This window comes from Rissa tridactyla, chromosome 7 (genome assembly GCF_028500815.1).
Source record: "Rissa tridactyla isolate bRisTri1 chromosome 7, bRisTri1.patW.cur.20221130, whole genome shotgun sequence".
Classification (NCBI taxonomy): domain Eukaryota; kingdom Metazoa; phylum Chordata; class Aves; order Charadriiformes; family Laridae; genus Rissa; species Rissa tridactyla.
The window spans coordinates 18,816,839-18,837,432 of NC_071472.1; the positions used below are offsets into that span (position 1 = coordinate 18,816,839).

At 40.6% G+C, this 20,594-nt stretch overlaps 1 protein-coding gene across 2 annotated transcripts in view; it reads right to left on the reverse strand.

The window, feature by feature from the left end:
- Nucleotides 1-20,594, reverse strand: part of ITGB6 (integrin subunit beta 6) — a 66,761-nt gene that overhangs the window by 23,304 nt on the left and 22,863 nt on the right. Inside the window, exons 1-9 of one of the 2 annotated variants that reach the window (XM_054207717.1) lie at nucleotides 14,608-14,661; nucleotides 13,225-13,289; nucleotides 12,705-12,781; nucleotides 11,886-11,965; nucleotides 8,940-9,144; nucleotides 7,791-8,037; nucleotides 6,381-6,546; nucleotides 5,680-5,841; nucleotides 4,844-4,939 (exon numbers count right to left, since the gene is read on the reverse strand). In XM_054207717.1, the coding sequence (XP_054063692.1) occupies nucleotides 4,844-4,939; nucleotides 5,680-5,841; nucleotides 6,381-6,546; nucleotides 7,791-8,037; nucleotides 8,940-9,144; nucleotides 11,886-11,965; nucleotides 12,705-12,765 (1,017 nt within the window). In that variant the 5' untranslated portion in view covers nucleotides 12,766-12,781; nucleotides 13,225-13,289; nucleotides 14,608-14,661. Of the gene's footprint in view, nucleotides 1-4,843; nucleotides 4,940-5,679; nucleotides 5,842-6,380; nucleotides 6,547-7,790; nucleotides 8,038-8,939; nucleotides 9,145-11,885; nucleotides 11,966-12,704; nucleotides 12,782-13,224; nucleotides 13,290-14,607; nucleotides 14,662-20,594 lie in introns of those variants that run through there. The other variant, XM_054207714.1, reaches the window with a different exon arrangement.

Consider the following 20,594-nt stretch of genomic DNA (forward strand, 5'->3'; position numbering starts at 1 on the left):
GTTGTACTATTTGAGGGTCTTGGGCCATACATTCAATAACAGCAGTCACTTTTTTATCTTTGCAAGCAACTGAGCACCTTGAATTGCCGGTTAGTGAGGGCACAGAAGTTAAGAAGTTTAAACTAAGGGCCACAAGAACTTCTAACAAATGCCCTTAAAAAAATGCTGCTGGTTTATGATTGATGTGACACCCCACATGTATCCCAGTGTTCTGCGGATATGACTGATTGTATGTTGACTTTACGTTAATAACATAGTGCCAATTTAACAATTGATTTCAGCGATAAGTTTTCTTTTCTTTTTGCACTAAATTGCATCGTGACACTAACGTGACATCTAGCAGCTAGACTTTGAATATGCTCAATTCAAATTTATCTTTCCTGATGGCTAGGTACATGAACTTCTTTTGCTTGTGCCCATGCCTTTGAAAAATTATAAGTGTTCATCATTAAAAATATAAAAAACATAAAAAAGCCTGATCAGAGCATTCCTGACTCCAGACCCTTGGGCAGATGAACAGACAGCGTCCTCCTCAGACGTCAGCCATTGAGGGAAGAGAGTTGGCCCTTTGATCCCAATCTGTATGTTCCTGACTCCATCTGTGGAATCCCGTTCCCACCCGTTGCTGAGTCCAGTCTGGGACTTCCCCAGTGCCTGCCGGTGACATCATCCTGGGAGCTTAATACCATTTTGCATATACTGTATCTTTTTCATTATTTTCCTTTTTACCTTATTATTAATATTTCATTAAAGTAGTTTAGTTTCTTCTAAACTCGTAAATCTCTTTATCTCTCCTGTGCCTCTCCGTGCACGAGAGGCTGGAGGGGAGCATCTGTCGCTGGCCATTGGCCGATTTGGCCAAAACCATGACAATTGTAACATTCATTTTCCTTTGCAATGTATCGTATCAATGCTGTTATTTTAATTAAAAAAAAATAATCCAGAGTGCTATTAATAAATATGGATAATTTGATACCCTTATATCCCTCTTATACTTTATGTCTCCAAAAGCCCTGTGATTACTTTGTATATTATGTATGGAATACTTATCATTCATTAGATTTCTAAAGTGCTATTGTAAATCAGTGGGATTAACTGCATTTTGTGTTACAGCTGGTGACTGCGCATTCCTGACTTCTCCTGTGATTAGGGCTCTCTCAAGGATTCTTAGAATATTGAAACTCTGCATTTTGTACCCTTGGACTTTTCAGGAGATAACTATAAGAAAAGACGATAAACCTGGAATTTGAAGTATAGCACCCTTTAATCTGTGGTATGCAAAACAAACAGCAGGGATGTACTGTTCTGAAGACTTCGTTTTATCTTTCCTCTTTGAACAAAACTTTTCTGCATGGTGATACAGGATGACTTTGCGGTCTAAGTGTGTATCTCCAGTCCATTCGTTAAACCCTGCCTTTTAGCACATATTTCTGTTTAACTATTAACAAGGTGAGGCAGACCAATGCCTTCAGAGTCCTACTGCCATAAAACTACCCGAATGATGTCATGGAATTTATTCTTTTAGCAAATATTTGTCAAAAGATGAACTTCCTTTTTATGGAGTTACTCTGATTCATACTAGCATGTGAAATTTGAGAATTATGCATTTGAGTTCAGTGGCGTCATGTCTGACTTTTAGCAGTGTAAGTGGCAGAAGAATTTTCATCATAAATAGAATGTCAGGCCAAATTCATAAAAATAATTTGAAATTCTGTACAAGTGTGGAGATTAGAGTATTGTAAATTCAATTTTCAGCAGTGAAATACAATCTGAAAAAAAAAAACAAATTTCAAGCCGCATTCTCCTGTGATATAAAGAGAAATAATTTCTCCAAAAAAGAGCGATTTCTGTTTCAAAAGAAGTGGTGCTTAGTCAGGATTATAGAGGGAGTCTATTCCCTCATCTAAATTGGAATAAATTTTTAAAGAATTCTGCTTGAAAACAGATAATATTAACAGTAATAATAACAACTGCTTCATGAAACATTGAAGACTGGTGTTTTCTTTTATACCAAAGTAGGATTTACACAATTTGTCAAAATAACATTATTTTTGCAATATTCACAGATGCTTTTTGAGTGAATAGCTTTTCTAGAATAAAAACATTCCCCGCTGCTTTGGTAAGACTCAGCTGGGACTAATGATGCAAAAAGTTAGACATATATGAATATATTTTAAAAGACTGGGGGGCAGGGGGTGGAGATAATAATCCTTTTTCAAATAGTCTCAAATTATCAGGGCTCAGTGTAAGGAATTTCCTCTCCTCTTTTGCATTGAATTTTGAGTGGCCTTATAAATGTCTCCATGTGACTGCTTTTAAAGTTCTTGTGGTCAGGGAGAGCATCAGACCTAAATCTCCCCCCTCTTTTAGATTGCTCTCGGTAGCTCTTTGGTTGCACGGAAGGATCAAAATGAAACCCAGCCACATTACAAGCTTGTGCAATCTGTAATATTGGTGGGTTCAGTAATAATACACACACATGCAAGTGGATAAACTGAAAATTCAGTTGAAGAGGATCAAGAATATTAAATGACTGGATTATTTTGGGCTGAATTGTTGGGGATTATACAGGGCTAGAAATATAAAATATATGTTTGACAGTCTGAACACTTAGCTAGATCTAGTCTGTCTAAATAGACTAGATAATGGAATCTATGAAGTCTATTTAAATAGGTACTTTCTAAGTCCTCCCAGTCATTTCAGTGTACGCTTCTCCCTAAGAAGTGAATGATAAATGGCAGTGGTCAGTTCTGGGCTCTGATAGGATTAGAGGCTGAGGTCAAGTAGATTTGAGATGAGACTGGGGAGAGGTTTTCCACCTCAAAGGATGACTAAGTTTGGGAGGCTTTTCTGAGGGAGACTGCAGAATCTCCATCACTGAGGCTTTTAAAAAGAAGTAAAACACCAAGACAAGAGTGGTTTAATGGCAGTGCCCAAGTGCCAGTTCAGGGCCCTCTCCCAGCTCTTCCAGGCCACCCGAGCAGCGGCCTTAACACAAGAATAATTTTGTCTTGCTTTGGTCTTTTTACATTTTTAAGCATAGATACCTGATTATTTACATTTATATTACAAATTTGAATCACACGGGTGAAAACATGCCACTACTGTCCTATTGGCAGGTCCTACACATATCGTGGAAAGTACACTGTAGTGTGGAAAATCTCCAGCGAGACTTATGTATGATTTTTGCACTTGCTCTGACTGATTTTCCACATCCACCATAACAACTATAACTGTCCAAATAAGCAACAGAAAGCAGTATTGAAAAGATGAAAGCAGCAGATAGAATATATTGAATGGGATTACTCTATACCCTACAAGATAGAACGTAATTGTACTCTTTTTTTTCCCCTAACACACAAAGTAACAAGAACAAACCATTCCCCAGTTGGGTTAACAATGGCTGGCATTTTTTATTACCTATAAATCTTCGTTTAGTGTTCCCAGTGAACAAAGGGTGCCACTTGATAACTTTGGTGCTGGTATAACAGGGACACAGGGATACTGAAATAGAAACCCCCTGATAAGAGCACTGTTGGACAACTCTGAGGGTGACCGCCAACAATTTCCAAGGGAAAATATAATGCCATCAGTAAGACAAAAGTTTCTTTGGACAAGGCTCTGTAAATCAAAGAGATGCTTCCAAACTACCTCCTAGAACAGCCCTTATTCATGCATCTCCTGTTAAAATCAGGGAAAAAATTTCACTTGTCATTAATTGGGCCCCTATTAAGACATTGTTGAGCAATAATGAGATTTAGTAGAAGTTTTTTAATGTACAAAGTTCAACTAATCTAGGCTATGACTGCATTTCTAAGTGATTGACTTCTACTATTGCTGATTTAAATTATCTTCCCAGCAGCAGGACTGTAGAGAAAAGGAAATAAGAAGTGCCAATATCCTTCTTATTTTATCTTAGCGGGCTTTTGCTCACATTCACTGCAAAAAGCAGTTAAGCAGCCGTTGGGGGCTTCGCCTCAGCTCACAGCTGGAACACCAATGGGCCAAAAGCAGCACGAGGCTTCAGGAGGGCTGGTATCAGTGGAGTCTGAAAACTCCTGCCTGCACAGATGACTGATGGAGCTGCAGGCATGAATGATACTCAGTTTATTAAAAGTATGGATTTTGCATATCCATAACCACTGCTCCTCTGCTCTCCCCTCTCTCCTGGCCGCCATTTCCCAGGACGTGATTTCCTAGAGCAGGAAATTACTTGACAGAACGGGATTCTGCAAATCCTAATGTCAAAAATTCCTGCAATAAGGTGTTTTCCCTCAGTGGACATGCGGAACGATACATGAGGGAAGATAGATTTTGTCTATCATTTTTTTAATTTTTAATCTTGCCACTGCTTTCCTATTTGTCTCATTGGAAAGAGACCAGAAGCAAAGACAAATTAATAAAACTCTCAGGTCAGCTGAAAAAACGCACGATTATCTCGGACTTGAGCATGAAGATGAATGTATTTTTCAAAATATATTCTTGTTTTATAAACGTAGGAACAGGCTCAACTGTCCCTCTCTAAGCTTATAAAAGACAAAAGGGCTAATCATAATCATTACACTGAACAGTTCAGCAATGCTTATCTTGACAATCCTTGACTTAAAAAATTAGTGCAATTCAACTTGAAATCCAATTTAAAAGTTACCTAGGAACTACAAAATCAACACATGAAGAACTTCCTAAGTAAAAGAGCCTTTCTCTGATATATAATTTCTTATCTATTTTTATTACACAAATATCTTACAAATTCAGTCCTTAATATTAGATTGACTGTATCAGCTGTGAAAAAGGGTCAACCTTAAAACAAATACTGGAGAACTGAACACTTCAGTTTGCTCACCTCGTATGTGTGAACTTGCTCATTCGTTACAGCAAAAATTAATAAAACATTGTTTTGCACAAGTTTGTCAATTAATTGTCCAATTGTGGGATACTCCTGCAAACAAACAGAAGAGAGCCACATCAATCCATTTTTTCCTGTGCGTCCTCTTGCTAATTATCTCCCATGAAACACACATTCAAATGATCATAATTAATACTGTATAGTATAAACTATAATTAGGCACTACATGTATACAAAATAAAAGACAGTATAGATAATTCACTCCCCTTGTTTTTGTCCCCTTGGGACACTTGGCTCAGTAGCCTCTGTGAGATAGATACGTATATATAGATAGATATATAAAATCCATAGAATAATACTGTGCCAGAGCAACTGGGTATTTGTTCTACACTTAACACTGTGGTGTATACATTCAGTATTTCTGAACACTGTATCTTAAGCTGATAAAGTTCTCCTACGTGAACAGCGTCCTACAAATTCCTGAACTCCTCCTGAATTCACACCCTTGCAGGGAACATGATTAATGCAAAATTTGCCTTCCCTGCAAAAGGAAATACCAGTCGGTCCTGTTCCGTGTGTTTTCCAGGTTAGCAGGAATAAGATTTGTGCGCTCTTTTTTCCTATCTATAATCTGTCATCATTCCGTACAAACACTGTTCGCTTTTTACTAAAATGTGCGATTACAAATAAAATAGATGACAGTAAATATCCAGATTCCCCAACTCTTACACGTTTCAGTGATGAAGGTATACTTTCATTAATTTTCTAAGTTGCTCGTGTCAGTCTTCAAATTTCCGGAATGCCAGAGTTGTACAAAATTAATAGTAAATTACCAGAACTGTTGACATGGAATATTCATTATTGTGGTCCAAATGACAGTTCCCATCATTAGGAATAACAATCCCTGCCAGTTTACTGTCCATCCCAAAATGAGAATCGGCATCACTCACAAACACCAGCAAATGTAGAGAATCATTCCTCCATCCGATTTTTTCCTGTCATTTAAAATACATTTGTTTAGAAGGCTGTATTGCACTCATAACATAGAAAAGCAGCAGAAGATTTGGAGAACAGCATCTCAAAATAAATGAAGGGAATCATTTTAAAGGGAGAGTCCAAACATCTCTTTTAAGAGATGATGTTCGTTCCATTGTCTTTGGCTAACATTTTGTCTCCTTACTCCTGTGTTTAATCATGGGCTGGCCATGTTCGTGTCAATCTGCTCGCTACTCTAAATACAGTTAATCAAAAATAGTTAAAGAAAAAACAATCAAAAAAACAGACCCAGTAATTATATAGTTTTGGGTTTGTTTTTTTTTAATCCCTGGCAGTTAAAAAGAAACAGTAAAATATTGCAATATGCATGTTTAACTTGATACAGCCAAAAGTATTTTCACACAAATCTAATGGGGCTCTTGGACTGCGTTAAAAAAATCTTGAAAAATAATGATCTGCTTCTCTGAAATATAGCCATGTAATACCAGAAGTGATAATATACGGAAAAAATAATGTTATACCTAGAAGTTTCAATTACCTTGCAAACAGCTGCCTGCATAATTGCATCGAATCCTCCCTCTGGAGTGTCTATATTAGCAGAGATTCGCTGTCCTTTCACAATTTCATTGAATTTTTCAGCATCATTCGTTAGTGGCAAAACATGTTTGTATCCAAAGGTGGGTAAGCACTCGTATGGCACGCTTCTACAAGATAAGTGAGACAGCTTATGGAGAAGAGAAGGCTCCGGGGAGACATTACAGCCCCTTCCAGTACCTAAAGGGGGTCTACAGGAAAGCTGGGGAGGGACTCTTTATCAGGGAGTGGAGCGATAGGATGAGGGGTAACAGTTTTAAACTGAAAGAGGGGAGATTTAGATTAGATATTAGGAAGAAATGTTTTACTGTGAGGGTGGTGAGGCACTGGAAGAGGTTGCCCAGAGAAGTCGTGGCTGCCCCATCCCTGGAAGTGTTCAAGGCCAGGCTGGATGGGGCTTTGAGCAGCCTGGACTGGTGGGAGGTGTTCCTGCCCATGGCAGCGGGGTTGGAACGAGTTGATCTTTAAGGTCCCTTCCAACCCAAACCATTCTGTGATTCTATGGTTCTATAACACAGAGTGAAACATCACTAAAATGGCTACTTTGCAGGCCTGTCTGGATTAGTGGTTTTTGTCATGTATCTCTGCGTCTGAGACAGATGTAGTGAAAAACGTAAGAGAACCATAGAGCATCCAGTGAGGTGGACAACGCAACCAGGTCTGTGTGAAGCCTGGGAAATGCCTCCTAGAGCAGAGTAATTCAGCCAGTTAACAACGCACAGTCCTTGCCGAGCTCCCTGCTGCGCCTTGTTTTCATACTCAGAAGCACATTAGGACCTGGAGTCTCTTAATGACATTCAGAGAGCACCACCAAGCTGCTGCAGTCCTGCTTCAGGCCGCAGAGCTTCTCCTCCACGTAGGTTAAGAAAGGGCTAGGGCAGCCTGGGTTTGGGGGATACTGCTAGGTTTTAAGAGGGAAAAACCCAGGGAAACAACAATGATGGGTAAAAGAAACTGCTGTTTTGTGTTGGGCTTGAGTTTGCACCTGCTTGGTATAGCAGTGTCATAAAATTCTTATACGTATGTATATTCTAGCAAATCAAAGAAAAATACATTATTATTCTGCACAGCTGTTTGTTAACCCATTAAGCACATTTGTAACGAGCAGCAAAGGCTAAAATGCAGAATCACTCCCAGATTCCTCTCTCAAAACATTAAACCTGAACAGAATAATGATCAGAGTGTGAAACTAAAAGAAACTTAAAAGAAAAAAAGAAGTTTCCCAAACTGACTCAGCTACTGCTGGAAGGGGGCAGAGTTTCCAGCAAGGCTGCTGAACTGAATTTTTTCCTAAAGATTAATATTATGACTTAATGTTGGCATGCAAACTGAGGTAGGTATTTTCCCAGCCTACCTGCAAGGATTGTTTATTTCTTCAGCTGTGGTTTTGATAAATGGTGAAACCGGTTTTTCAACAAAAGATCCAAACCCCAGTCTGAAGTTGCTTGTCAGTTTTGACATTTCTTTGGAAAGAGTTGAACCCAGTTCTTTGATTGTATTCAGATCATCATCCATGGAGGCTGAAAGATCCATCAAGTAATAGAGATCGATTGGATAATCTTCAGTTTGGCGAACCTTGATCTGTATTGTTTCTTCATGTCCTATGAAGGTTGTGGGAAAACAGGATACATATCAGCACTTCTAAATAGAAGTTATGAGCAACACCAAGATGTTCATAAAATTATATATGGTGAAAATTACGTAATATTTCAAATCATCAGTAGAATTAAAAAAAAAAAAATTCTCTGTTAACTAAAATCTCAAACAGGAGGTTTGAAAAATTAAAAGTAGTTCCTGTCATTTTTCTAAACTGTTCTTCAGTAAAGCCATAACCATAGATTTACGACTGGTTGCTGTAATGTAAAAATACGAGAACATGACTTTGGCGCTATGCAGCTTTAGAAAATTTAGGCAAGAAGCTAATTAAAACTAAAGATAACATACCACCTGCATTAGAAATTTGAAGCAAACCCGGGTGTACACACAGGTTTTAATCTCAGTTCCACCACTATGATATGACCTAATTGGGTGTCTCTTATGTTTCTTTATTCCAATTTCTCCCCAGGAAAAATTCACATCTCAAGGACCCCAAAGTAGGTCTGGAGTGTTTCCATAAATGTCACTGGTACCTTGTAAATCCTCAAAGCCAGATTTTATGCTGCCTCTGAGATACGCTGTTTGCCAGGCCTGCGGGGGCGAGGCACAGGAGCAGGGCTGGAGAGGCGTCGGGGGGGTCCACTCTCTCATTGCCACCTCAATGGCAAGAGAATAGAACTACTAAAAAAATATATCCGTACTTTTTTGATGTACCGAGCACTTCTGAAAGTATTTTGAAGTCAGTCCAACCTAGCTGATGAGTAAACAGACGTTTTTGGACTCAACACGCGGGTTTTTTTATCTTTATCCTATCAAGATTTTTTTATAGACCATTCAGTCTGAGAAGCTTCAATATATCACATTGACTGAAAAAAAATATCCCCCATCTATGATCTGAGTGACTTACCTGGTCGTAGCCTGAGAGTTAATTTTTGAGGAGAAATCTGTGTGACATCGGAATTGTTCTTCTGGGTCGTTAGAGTTAGGGGCTTGTTTCTGTGAATTTCTACTTCTGAAATGGGAAATTCAATCGAATTCAACTGGCATCCTTTTGACAAAAGGTTTTCGGGGGTATCACACCTCCCATGAATTCCAGCCGAGTCCGTGTAATTCTAAAGCAAACAGGAGAAGGGATGGTTGAGTTAAATGTATTTACTGACCAGCCACCAGCACCTGCCTGACGAAAGGTCAATCCAATGCAGGGAACAGAAGCAAAGGTGCAAGTTAGTGCAAACTAGTGTAGAAAGAGACCTAGGTGGCACGGAAATCTAAATTTGCCCTTCATGGATCATGTCACACAGGTGTATAATTAATGTAACTTACACCGATTTGGTATCCTGGGAGAAACCGCTCTATTGTTGGGGAACGGGAATTGTGCCACTCACTGCATTTGGCTTCTCACAGTACCAGGAATGATAACACAAAGCCCCTACAAGCCCCTGGTTTTTCTATTACAGGATTACACCACGAATTCACCAGTCTTTCCTAAACAATTTTGAACTGCTGATGGAACACCATTTAAAAGAGAAGGGGGCTCACAGATAATAAACTCCTACAAATTTTGTGACAAACTGACGGTGGAGTACCCAGTGGTTTTTTTCTCACCTACTCTTTCTCCTCAACGCTCATTTAACATGTTCACTGAAGCAGGGAGCAAGTCCTTGTTACTCTGCCTGGTGCCCAAGAAGCACCAGAGCCTCCCTCCCTCGCTCCCCAGCGCTGGCGGGGCTCCCGCCATGCCCACCTCTATCTGGTTACGTTTGGCCCAGCATCCTACTTGACCTTCTCCCATCCGGAGAAAATCACAGGCCTATCAATAGCAGTTGGACAGCCCGCAGTCTGTCTTTTTTACTCATTTCAAAGCACTTGATACGTATTCCTTGCCACAACACTGCTGCAGGGCAGGTACTACCCCCGCATAGGGGTGAAGTTAATGGTTAGTTTTACAAAGAGGCTTCCGTGCCTTATTGCTATTTCCTCGAGCTATGACTAGAGTTTAGACCCTCAAAATCAGTCAGCTGCCTCCTGAACTGGAAACTGCTCTGGCCTGCAAAACTTTTGACAAAAACTTGGGTAATTCCCAGCAGAATCAGCACCGAAACATTCAATTCCTGGCTGATGGTCATGGGCCCATACCATGGGGCTGCTCTTTTCTCCTGGGTTTGGGTAAACAACCTGGGGCTCGGCCATTAAGCCACAAATATTCTCCAAATTCAGTCACGGAAAAAGTTTCCATCCAAAGCAAAACAAAGTTACTTTAAACCCATTAAAACCATAACTGGGACCCTTCTTTCCACCAAAATATCACCCTTCATGCCTGAAAATTACCAGGGATCTTATATCTTTTGGTGGAAGCAATGCAGAGACCCCTGATGGGAACAGTGGTTTGTTATTCGTCAGACCGAATCTGATGTCCTTGCTCAGGCAAAACTCTCAGCGACTGCTTCTTGAATACAGTGCACGTAAAAATCATGTACCATTATAAAACTTTCACAGGGAGATCCATATCACCTCCCTTAGTTACACACTTTGAGTTGCTGGCTTTTCAAAACGTGTGTGGAGGCAAACTCATATTTCAAATACAACTGCAAGGTGTGTTTTTGTCCTACAGAAAACAGTGGTTCCTTTGGAGGCATTTGTGTTTACCCTGTCGCTAAAGCTCCTGCTTCTTTTGCACTCCTGATGTGTTGTTCTCTGGCAAACAAGTCAATGAGCTTATGAACAAAGAAAAAAATCATTTACTGCTATGAAGTTTTCAATAGTTCCACAGGTGTTTTTTCTTAAAAAAAAAAAAATCAATAAATTGTGTTTCATTTTTGTTTTCTGAAAATACATGGCAGTAGTCAAAATTACGTGACCACATTTCATTTCAAGAAAATCCTGTTTTGGTTGTTAAGTACAACCATAAAAACTACTGCAAACACACTAACGTGGGTGAGGTTCTTTCCCATGGTTACAATTTTTGCAAACTGCTTTGTTATTTTTTAAAAAAGTGCTGTTTGGTCTTTGTCAGCTACTACATCAAGCAGTATGTTAGTTCCATCCTAGGTACAATTTTGCTATTCAAAAAAGCAAGAAATACTTTTAACAGCAAAGGTGTAAATCAGAAACTATTACAAAAGAGACTTATTTTATTTCTCTATTATTTCTGGCAAGTTTTTAATTGTGATAGCTGAATATCTTGCTAGCATTAATGAACTGAGAGCTAGAATATTTACTGTGAAATAGGGAGATATTACTCAGCATCATTTACAGGTGAAAGTTTTAAAAGCAGAGATGTTAAGTGACGTGCCTGGGGTTACACAGAAATTCTGCAGCAGAGATATAGGAAACAAATCCAGATTTATTTTTTTTAAGCCAAATGTTTCAGCCATAACACTTACACCTAGATCATACTAATTATAAAACTGATGCTATCATTATAGTTAAAATCAACCACAGATTAATCATTTGTATGTGCAAACTGACGGCAGCACCTTCTGCTTACACTGTCTGGCTTGGCATATAGTACGTTAAGATGCAGTCTGGTCCCTGACGATGTCTGGTGCTTCAGCATCAGCGCCGTGGGTGAGTCAGCCCTGAGGCTGATGACCTGAGACCCTCTAATAGCACAGTTATTTCTGCCTTAGATGAGGAAGGTTGTTTATAAAAAAACCCAACCCAAACCAACAATGAATAATAGACCATAAAGTCTAGATCAAATGCCACTTTTGATCCCCAGGAAGGCTTCACTAAGCGTTGCGTGCATTACAAAACCACAGGCTGACCCAATTAAGTCAATACTTCATCACTCAGAGCTACTATAAACACTTAAGTCTAACTTTGAAAATTTTTTTTGTATCATTTACTCTACCTCTTGAAAACACCAAGCGCAGTGTGGTCCGGAAAGCAAACAATCTTCACAAGTCACTGCGCTTTCCTGAGTACAGGTCCCTAAATTTAAATCCAAGAAGATAAAAGACTATTAATAATGTGTTTTAATCATTCTATGTATGAAGAGTCTTGTCATTTAGAGAATGTGGGAGGCGAAAAATGTGCACATTTATCCATATTTAGGATTACTGATAAAATTCCTTCATAATGGTATTTCTATTGGTAGAAGGTTAACTTTCTAATAGAAATTAAAATGCCACAATTGCTGGCAATTAACATACTTACTTTTGCATTCTTTATGGATGGCATTCACTGAGAACTTGTTACTTGTTTTCTCCAGTGCACCTGATAAAGTCTTACATGTGTTTCTGGTATGGTGCGGGTAAGAAATTCCCAATGTAGCCAGGGATATTGAAAGAACAGATTTATGTTCACTCTATACGCTTAAAATTGCTTCACTCGGGTCTGTAGATACGATTTTAATATATTGTGCAAATGCCAGTGAAACACTCAGTCACAGGTATAGCATTAAAGTTTCTCAGCGGATCAAACAGTGATTAGTATAACCAAAATTGCTCAAACGCCCATCTCTTTCATACATGTTGTGCTATGTAATGGCCACATAAATCTTAGATGAATTTGCAGGGTAGCCCTACAGCAGGCTGTCAAAAAAAAAGAAAGTCATTAAACTGAAAGAAATGATGAAATACTGAAGACAGAAAGCTATTTCGTATCAACTTCAAGCGAGAAACAATGCAAAGATGATTTTGAAATGGGTCTCCCTACCCCTGAGCCTTACCTTGCACACAGTTATTTCTCTGCAGAAATAGGAAACAGAGGCAAAGCAATTCAATCCCCATTCGTTTTCAGTGCTGGCTGCGTGACAAAAAAATATCCGCGTGTTAATTATCTTCCGAGTAAGGGTAGAATGTCGTAAAAATCATACATTCCCAGAGGGTATGTTTTCAGATGTCACCTACACCGGATTGCGAGGAGACTTCAACCCTACCGGGACAGACCATGAATAAAAGTGAAAACAAGGGCTACCTGGGCAGGTAAAGAGGACAAGCTGTGCATAAAGTAACGTGAACATGGTTATCACTTCCTTGTTTTCCTGGACTCCTTATAAGGTATAAGGGGAAAATTCATTCAGGTGAGGATTTCTGTCAGTCGCTCTGGGTCCTAGAGCAGCCCAGACAAGAGAGCGGGTTTTTGTGTCTACAGCAACTTTTAAAAGGCTGCTCTAGAATAACGCCTTTAATCATTCCCTGAGGAAGTGCATTAGGCTGACAGGTCACAGGATTGCCACGTGAGCATACCTGGAGAGATGTAAAAATCCCATTTTTTCAGATTTCCTGATGTGGAGGGAAACGTCTAAAGGCAACTGTGAAACAAAAACAAAAAGCAATCACTTGCAAGATTTGAGGATCTGGCTTCAGTAATTCAAGATACAGAGTATGTTTATTTTGTTAATATTGCAAACTAAAAAAGAAATGATGCTGTTGTGGATTTTTTAATATGCAGAAGGAGGAATAATTGCATTCTCAGTTCTGCAACTGACTTGAAAAAAAAATCGTGTCAGCTTTAACTCTGTGTAATAAGCGGCCAAATATTCCACAGCACAGATACAACAATATAACAAGTTATTGCTATCTCTTTTTTTTCTCCCCGCACCTGGAATGAAGGCAAAATATGTATTTCTTACAACCTTATTAAAGGAAATAAAATTTCTTATTCGTAGATTTCATCTCTTCCCATCCTTTGTGCTCTGCTATTGTCTGTTTTGAAAATCCTTTGTTCAGGACAAGCCCCCTCTTATCATTAGGGTTTGCAACTGACTCTACACAGTGCAGCATAAAATTATAGTTTCATCAGTTGTGTTGCTAGCCTGAAAACACACATCCTCTTTTTTCCTACAGTCAAAAATCCTACCAAAGCTAGCTCATAGGGACTAGGTCGCTCTCACCAAGAGAACCGGCAGGATCAGACCTCCCTTTTCAAACTGGTGGTAGCTGCAATCTTGGGGCAGGATGTGATGGCAGGGATGGGTCTATACTAGTTAAACTCAACACGCCTGGAAACATTCCTGGGTATTGAGGCCAACTGGCACAGAAATACCTGAGTTTATGCTTGCAAACTGCCTATTGGGACCCTTCTAGCAACCAAATCGTGCCCAGAAATTGTTTGCAGAGAGTGTTAATTGGAAGAGGTCAAATCCATGACAAGGAGCATTTTAACAGTTTAATAGTATAGACAATCTCATTCTAGTGGCTGGAAATATTCCCAGGCACATCCGATTTTACTAGTATTTGCGCAGTCTCTGGGTAGTTTCACAGCAGCTCAAGCTGGGTTACGTCAAGCCAACCTTTGCCCTCTCCTTGTGCTCCCACCCCTTTGCTCCTACCAGTACTCACGTCCAAACAAATACTGGGCTGATTCCAACTGAGCCAATTATAATCCAACCACCTTCCACGGGGAAGGTGGGGAGCTACTTTTCAGCTGTGGGGGGGTCCCAGCGTGTGGCTGCCCAGTCCTGAGCGAGTGCCGGGTCAAGGGAGGGAGCAGGAAAGACAAGCAGAGTTAGCAGGAAGGATGGGCATACACTGGGCTGAATTTAGCCCAGCTTAGGCTGTTGTGGAACCATATCTTAACATTTCTATTCACAACAACATTCCTAAGCCTCCTCCAACTGCTTTCTCTACCTTGGAGTGTCCTTTGTAAGGCACTTGTTCAGCTACAGCAATTTCCTGTGGCATGAAAAAAGCATCGATTGGATCACGTTCCCTCAGCTGGTGAAGATGCAGCTCTATGAGGCCAACGTCTGTAACTACATAAGGTCAAAAAGAAGTGGAGTCAACTGAAAATGTTAGCTCCTACTCAGAAAAAAATCCTCCTGTAGTGCCATCCAACACATCTTATTTCCCTGGTTTTAATTTACATCTGTGTACGCATCCTTTAGTATTGTTGCTATGTCTACAGCCTTGCAGAGCTCCAAAACCCAGTGTTCTCCTTTTCAATGTCACTTTGTAGCTCTTACTAGCCCCTGGTAATATAATAACACTTCAAAGCATGGGCTCAGAGGACTTGGTGGCAGTCCTGCAGCCACCAAAAGGCACCGGACACCAGCAGTGTCACGGATTAAGGACCAGCCAGATGAACAGCTGGCAATTAGCAAGTACATATTCTTAGATTCAAGATATCAAACTTTTTCGTGTAGAGAGAACAAATAATACGGCCTACATAAAATTTACCAATTCTGTTTGATATTATCAGTTCCCCGCTTGCTTGTGTGGTAATATTTTATATAGGTCTTGGCAAGGAGAGCATGACTGGAGGCTAAGTGCCTGCCTCTGAATGGGAAAGCTGCCAAACACTGAATAGGTCTTGCCTGGATAAAATAACTAAGTTTCTGCAAATTATTAAGAACAGACCTCCTCACGTTGACTGGAGAGAGCAGAGAAGGAAAAGAAAGTAGCAGAACAAACAACTGGGGGAAAAAAACGGGAGAAAAATCAAGGTCAGTTTTGATTTTTAAAAACTCACACAATGAGAAGCTCACAAGACTGGGCGAAGGTGGGAATAAAAACTCAGGGATAAGGGCACAGAGAGGTCCAGGAAGGAGACAGCAAGTACCAAGAGTAGATCTTGGGCAAGGCAAGAAAATGTAAGCAGGAAGCTGACAGATGATTTTTGTTTTGAAATGTCACCAAATATCTTGTGTAATATCTGAAGGTAAGTTGACCAGGAAATTCTTCTACTAATTTAACGCTTTATTGGCTTGAACTATCACGCATGCTAGAAGAGCAGAATTGCAATCCAGAGTAGCCACCATGATGTGGGAAGGATGTGTACAAGCCTCTGAGGTCCTGGCATTGCCTGGTTTGACAGCAAGGTTTCCCCTCTTTATAAGGTTTCTAAGACAGAGTCTTGTTTCGTTCACGCAAATTAGAGGCATCAATTCAATGAGATATAACAAAAAGGTAGTTTATACTACAGAACGAACACAATTATTATTGTTTTCATCAGCCACGACATATTCATTTGGAGCAAATTCTGGTCTCAGTTAAATCAGTGTTACGGTTTTATAATGACACATTAGAACAGAAAATAGCTGTTTATCTTTCAGTATGGGCAATGATGACTAATGCAAGCCTGTGGTTCTTTAAAATATAATAAAATTTGTATAGGATAAAATCTCTAGTGTATTTCCCCCCACACCTGGCACTTATAATACGTGAAGAGATCACAGCAAGATATTCTTTTCATCCAATCAATTTTTAATGTTGGGAACAGGAAATAAGAAATAAACTAAAAAAACATTAGTCTCAAGTTGCGTTTCATTAATATTAGCAGGGTTTTTTTTTTTATCTAGAACAATGGTGTCTCTTTTGTAGCACACTGAGCTGATTCCACAAGTCAGCCTGGTGATGGGTCTGTAAAGGTTCCAGAATGGGAAGTGTTTGCCTACAGGACCATGCCTCACCATTGGCTCATTCAAATCTAAATATTACTTCATTTTTGAAAAAACACCAGCCTCTCCTGCAAATAGGGTATGAACTGATGTAGCATAATTACACATACAGGGAGACCAGCCCAAGAGAAAACAACAATTAGTTCCTTTTGTGCTGGACAAAACCTGGAAGAGGAGGCATGCTAGCTCCGGTGAAAGCTTATCAGTCAACATAAGAGATCAGTAAGCTCATCAGAGCAAGGAAAATCTCTTTTAATTTGAAGCTGAAGAGCTATCCATATGGAGGAGAAATTCCTGTAAACGATCTCTCAGCCTCACGCACAACCCAGCTCTTAATCCCCAATGCTCTTCTCATACACACTCTCACCCTGAAAGCCTGGAAAAACACAGAGCAATTTAAAGTCTGGATGTCCCACAGGCTGAGACCATTCTCACAATATTTGCAAGGGTAGGGAGGGAGAAGTGTCTACTGCACTTCAGAAAACATTTCTCTCTTCTTGCCCTTCATCAGAGAGTTTTGTGGGACTGGAAGCAGCGAGGTGGGGTCTCCCTTCTCTCCAGGACATACAGGGACACTCACCTCCTCACTGCATCTGTAAGAGGCAAAGGGCTACGCTCCTTACGTCAGTGGCAGGTTGCTTTGCATTCGAAATATCTGGTGACTTTATTCTCTGCCTGGTTGGCTTCCAAATCAAATCTGTCTGAAAAGTTCCTGATGATCTCTAATGGGGAATCAAAGTATATTTTAAAAGTTTGGGTCAAGTTATTACCTTTCAATCAGAAAGATAGTAACTGAAGAACATGCAAAAGTCTACAGAATGAGTGGTTAAAATACTTTCCTCCCAAAGAAGACATACATTCTGTAGCTGCACGGTCAAGTGTTCTAGACTCTTGGGCCAGCAGAAATGGAAGGCATTTTCTTTGGAAAAAGTCTACCTGACAATATATCCCTCAGCAGCCTGGCAGACCCAGTTCCACATAATGGCAATGACGGATGTTTCAGAGGGTGCCTGGCAATTAGCTAAGCAACAAAGCCTGAAAAAAAGTTTCTAAGTAAGTGTGAAACTTAGATTCATCTCTAAGGAACTAGAGATGATTTGAGTAGCCACATAGCGATGTGAATGTCCTGCAAACAGGACAGTCCAGCACAGACAGAAACCACACACAAATACTACAACAATACTGGAAGGACTGTCCTGTCTCTACCTCTGCTGCAGCCTAGATGCTGGCAATACTTTAAGGAGTGCTGGCAAAAACATTTAAAGAGGAAGCAACAATCCCTAATGAACAGTTATATTTAATGGGGAAAACCACAATGATGGTGAATGCAACTAATTGGTAATTTTTACTTTTTTTTTTTTACTTGAAATTTTTTATAGATATAAACAAAAGTGTCATCTATCAAATCACTGTGTAAAGCAAATAAATGCATCTGGATTTATACATTTTAAATGCCACTTGATACTATTCGCTATCTCTTTCTTTGTTTATCGGCATGGTGAGAGATGGGTATTGCTCCAATAGTAAATGGCATCGATCCAAAGAAACCGCTACAGGCATTTGGGTCCTGTATAAACGATATGGAACCTGCAGTGAGCGAAGATCTGAGTGTGCAGTGACTGAGCTGCTCCACTCCAGCTCCCGTGTTTTGGGGTGTACTAATATCACGCCCCATTAGGGGCCTAGGACCTAAACGTTGCTGTTTGGGGTAACCAGCAGAGCCCACTCGACAAGCGGGCAGGTTTGTGGAAAGGCAAAGCCCTCTCTTACTCTCCTCTCCAGGTGTTTTTGCTACGCACGATGGAGAGCAGTTTTAGAAGATGAGGGGCGTCTGTAGCTCCTTCCAGTGGGTTGCGGGAGCCGAAGAGCCACACAGAGGAAAGGAACTTTTCCCCTCCTGCTCCGAGCAAAGCAGGGTGTTGGGGATTCATCACTCAGGCCATGATTCATGCTCTGGTCTCCTCTCGTTTACGGAGCAGCGCGCTGCTGTTAGACGAGGGCAGAGAGTGAAGTCAACAACCCACCTCTGAATAAACAGAGAGGAAAAGGAGGAAGCAGGAGGAATTGCTCACCACCTGTGCCATGAACGGGCAGGCAATCCAGGGTGTTTTCAACTCATATTTACCTTGCCCGCAGCTCTGACCTGTCTGGTTCCAGCCGAGGGCGTGAGCAAACCTTTGTCCTCGGTTTTCTTCACATGGGTGAACACCTTGAAAGATTTGTTTGCTTTTCAGATTTGAATACACTCTCACACTCAAAGAGAAATAACCTCTGAACTGCAGAAGGGCTCAGGTGGAAGCAGTGGGAAAAATCATGTGGCGTTGGAGCGGGACTGCCAGCCAGCCAGCCATCCCACGGCACTCAAAACGTGCCAGGGATTTCCACACAGCCTATCAAATCTGGCCTCAGGTTTTTTTTGCTTTTTGCAGCTACATGGTACACTTTGTTCTCCCTCTGCTGTAAAAGCCTGGCGCTGGGGCACCAGAGCAGGCACCTCTGCTCAGGGCTGGTGCAAGGCTGAACACGCTGGTGGTGGGAACCGCACGGAGCACAGACTCCACAACACCTCAGACCTCCCACACTTCAGCTGGAGAGCTTTCTGTAACTTAGTCCCTTCCAATTAACGTGAAGTGCAAACTGGACCTGCTGTCCCCATTACAGAAGGGCCAAAGGGAGTCCTGAGACAGGCGGGTTGCAGCGGCCCCAAGAGAAACATGACGGTTTAGCACAGTCCTGCGGCAGGCTGGGCTGGGAGACAACCCAGAGCGAGGACTTGCTTTTGAAAAAGCCAGTAGGGCTGTCTAAATACCATGTATTCAGGCTTGATTTATCCAGATGTGAATTCTGAACTACTGAGCTGGGATTAAATCATAGAATCACAGAACGGTTCGGGTTGGAAGGGACCTTAAAGATCATCTCGTTCCAACCCCCTGCCATGGGCAGGGACACCTCCCACTAGACCAGGCTGCTCAAAGCCCCATCCAGCCTGGCCTTGGACACTTCCAGGGATGGGGCAGCCACAACTTCCCCGGGCAACATCTTCCAGGGTCTCACTACCCGCATAGTGAAAAATTTCTTCCTGATATCTAATCTATAATGCTTGTAAAGGGTTATTCCACTCTGGTCTTACACAGAGAAAATAAATTTATCTTATAGTTGATCTTTCTGCACTTAAACCTACAGGTCAGTGCTTTGCTGCAACACAGGGTTTCAATAAGGTTAATCTAGAATAACCAAAACAGATAAGCACGTTTTGCTCAACAGTTGCTAAAAACAGAGGAAAATGGGCTCAGGCAGTGCCTGAGCCCAGCTACGTTTTTGAAGCTTTACAGGAGTTATTCTGAACTTGGCCAGCACGGTTTCTATTTACAGACCACTCGCTCCCGCCAGTGGGTGCAGGCTCTTTCTGGGGAAAGAACAGGATTTAGGGCTTCAGGAGCCTTTTGTGCAGAGTGCTGCCATCTTATGGCTACTCTGGAGAAGAGAAATGATTACTTTCAAACTTGCGAGGAAAAAAGGTGTTCAGATACTAACAGCGCTATTACCTTTTGGCAATATTTTACCTTGCTACATATGTAAGAACCTTTGGAGATGTTCATATCTTTGTTAAACAATTGGTCGTTTCTGTTATATTGGAGTTATAATTTTTGTTAGCATGCTTTTTTCAAATTCCCGTCTCATCTGCCACAGTAAACAGAACATCACTTCTAGTGTCTTTGTTATAAGCTCAGTTACATGATTCTGAAATGTCAGAAATTGTTTCCAATATCATTGTCAGTATAAATTGTTACTGTATTTTTAAAATCTTGCCTTATTGTTATATGTGTTTTTCATATGGAAATAGGAAGGAAATTCAAACCAACAGCATCCACTCTCACGTAAACAGAAACATCGGAAAAACAACCTTCTATAGAACACTTAGTACTTCTACAATTCTTCTTAAAGAACTGTTAAGAACTGTTCGTACTATATATCTAACTAAAACCATGCAAGACTAAGAACATGTAAATAGAACTATCTCTAAATAAAAATAAGATCAACTAAATCCATTCCAAGTATTTTGGCTGAGTAACACCAAAAGCATATGGCAGGGCAGATTTACCCTAACTATGTTTTCCAGGAGTTCAAAATGATTGATCAGGTAAATACTATCAATAATATTTGATGCACCGATACCTTGTTTTTCTTATTTTATACGTTTGCAACCGGATTGCTGTG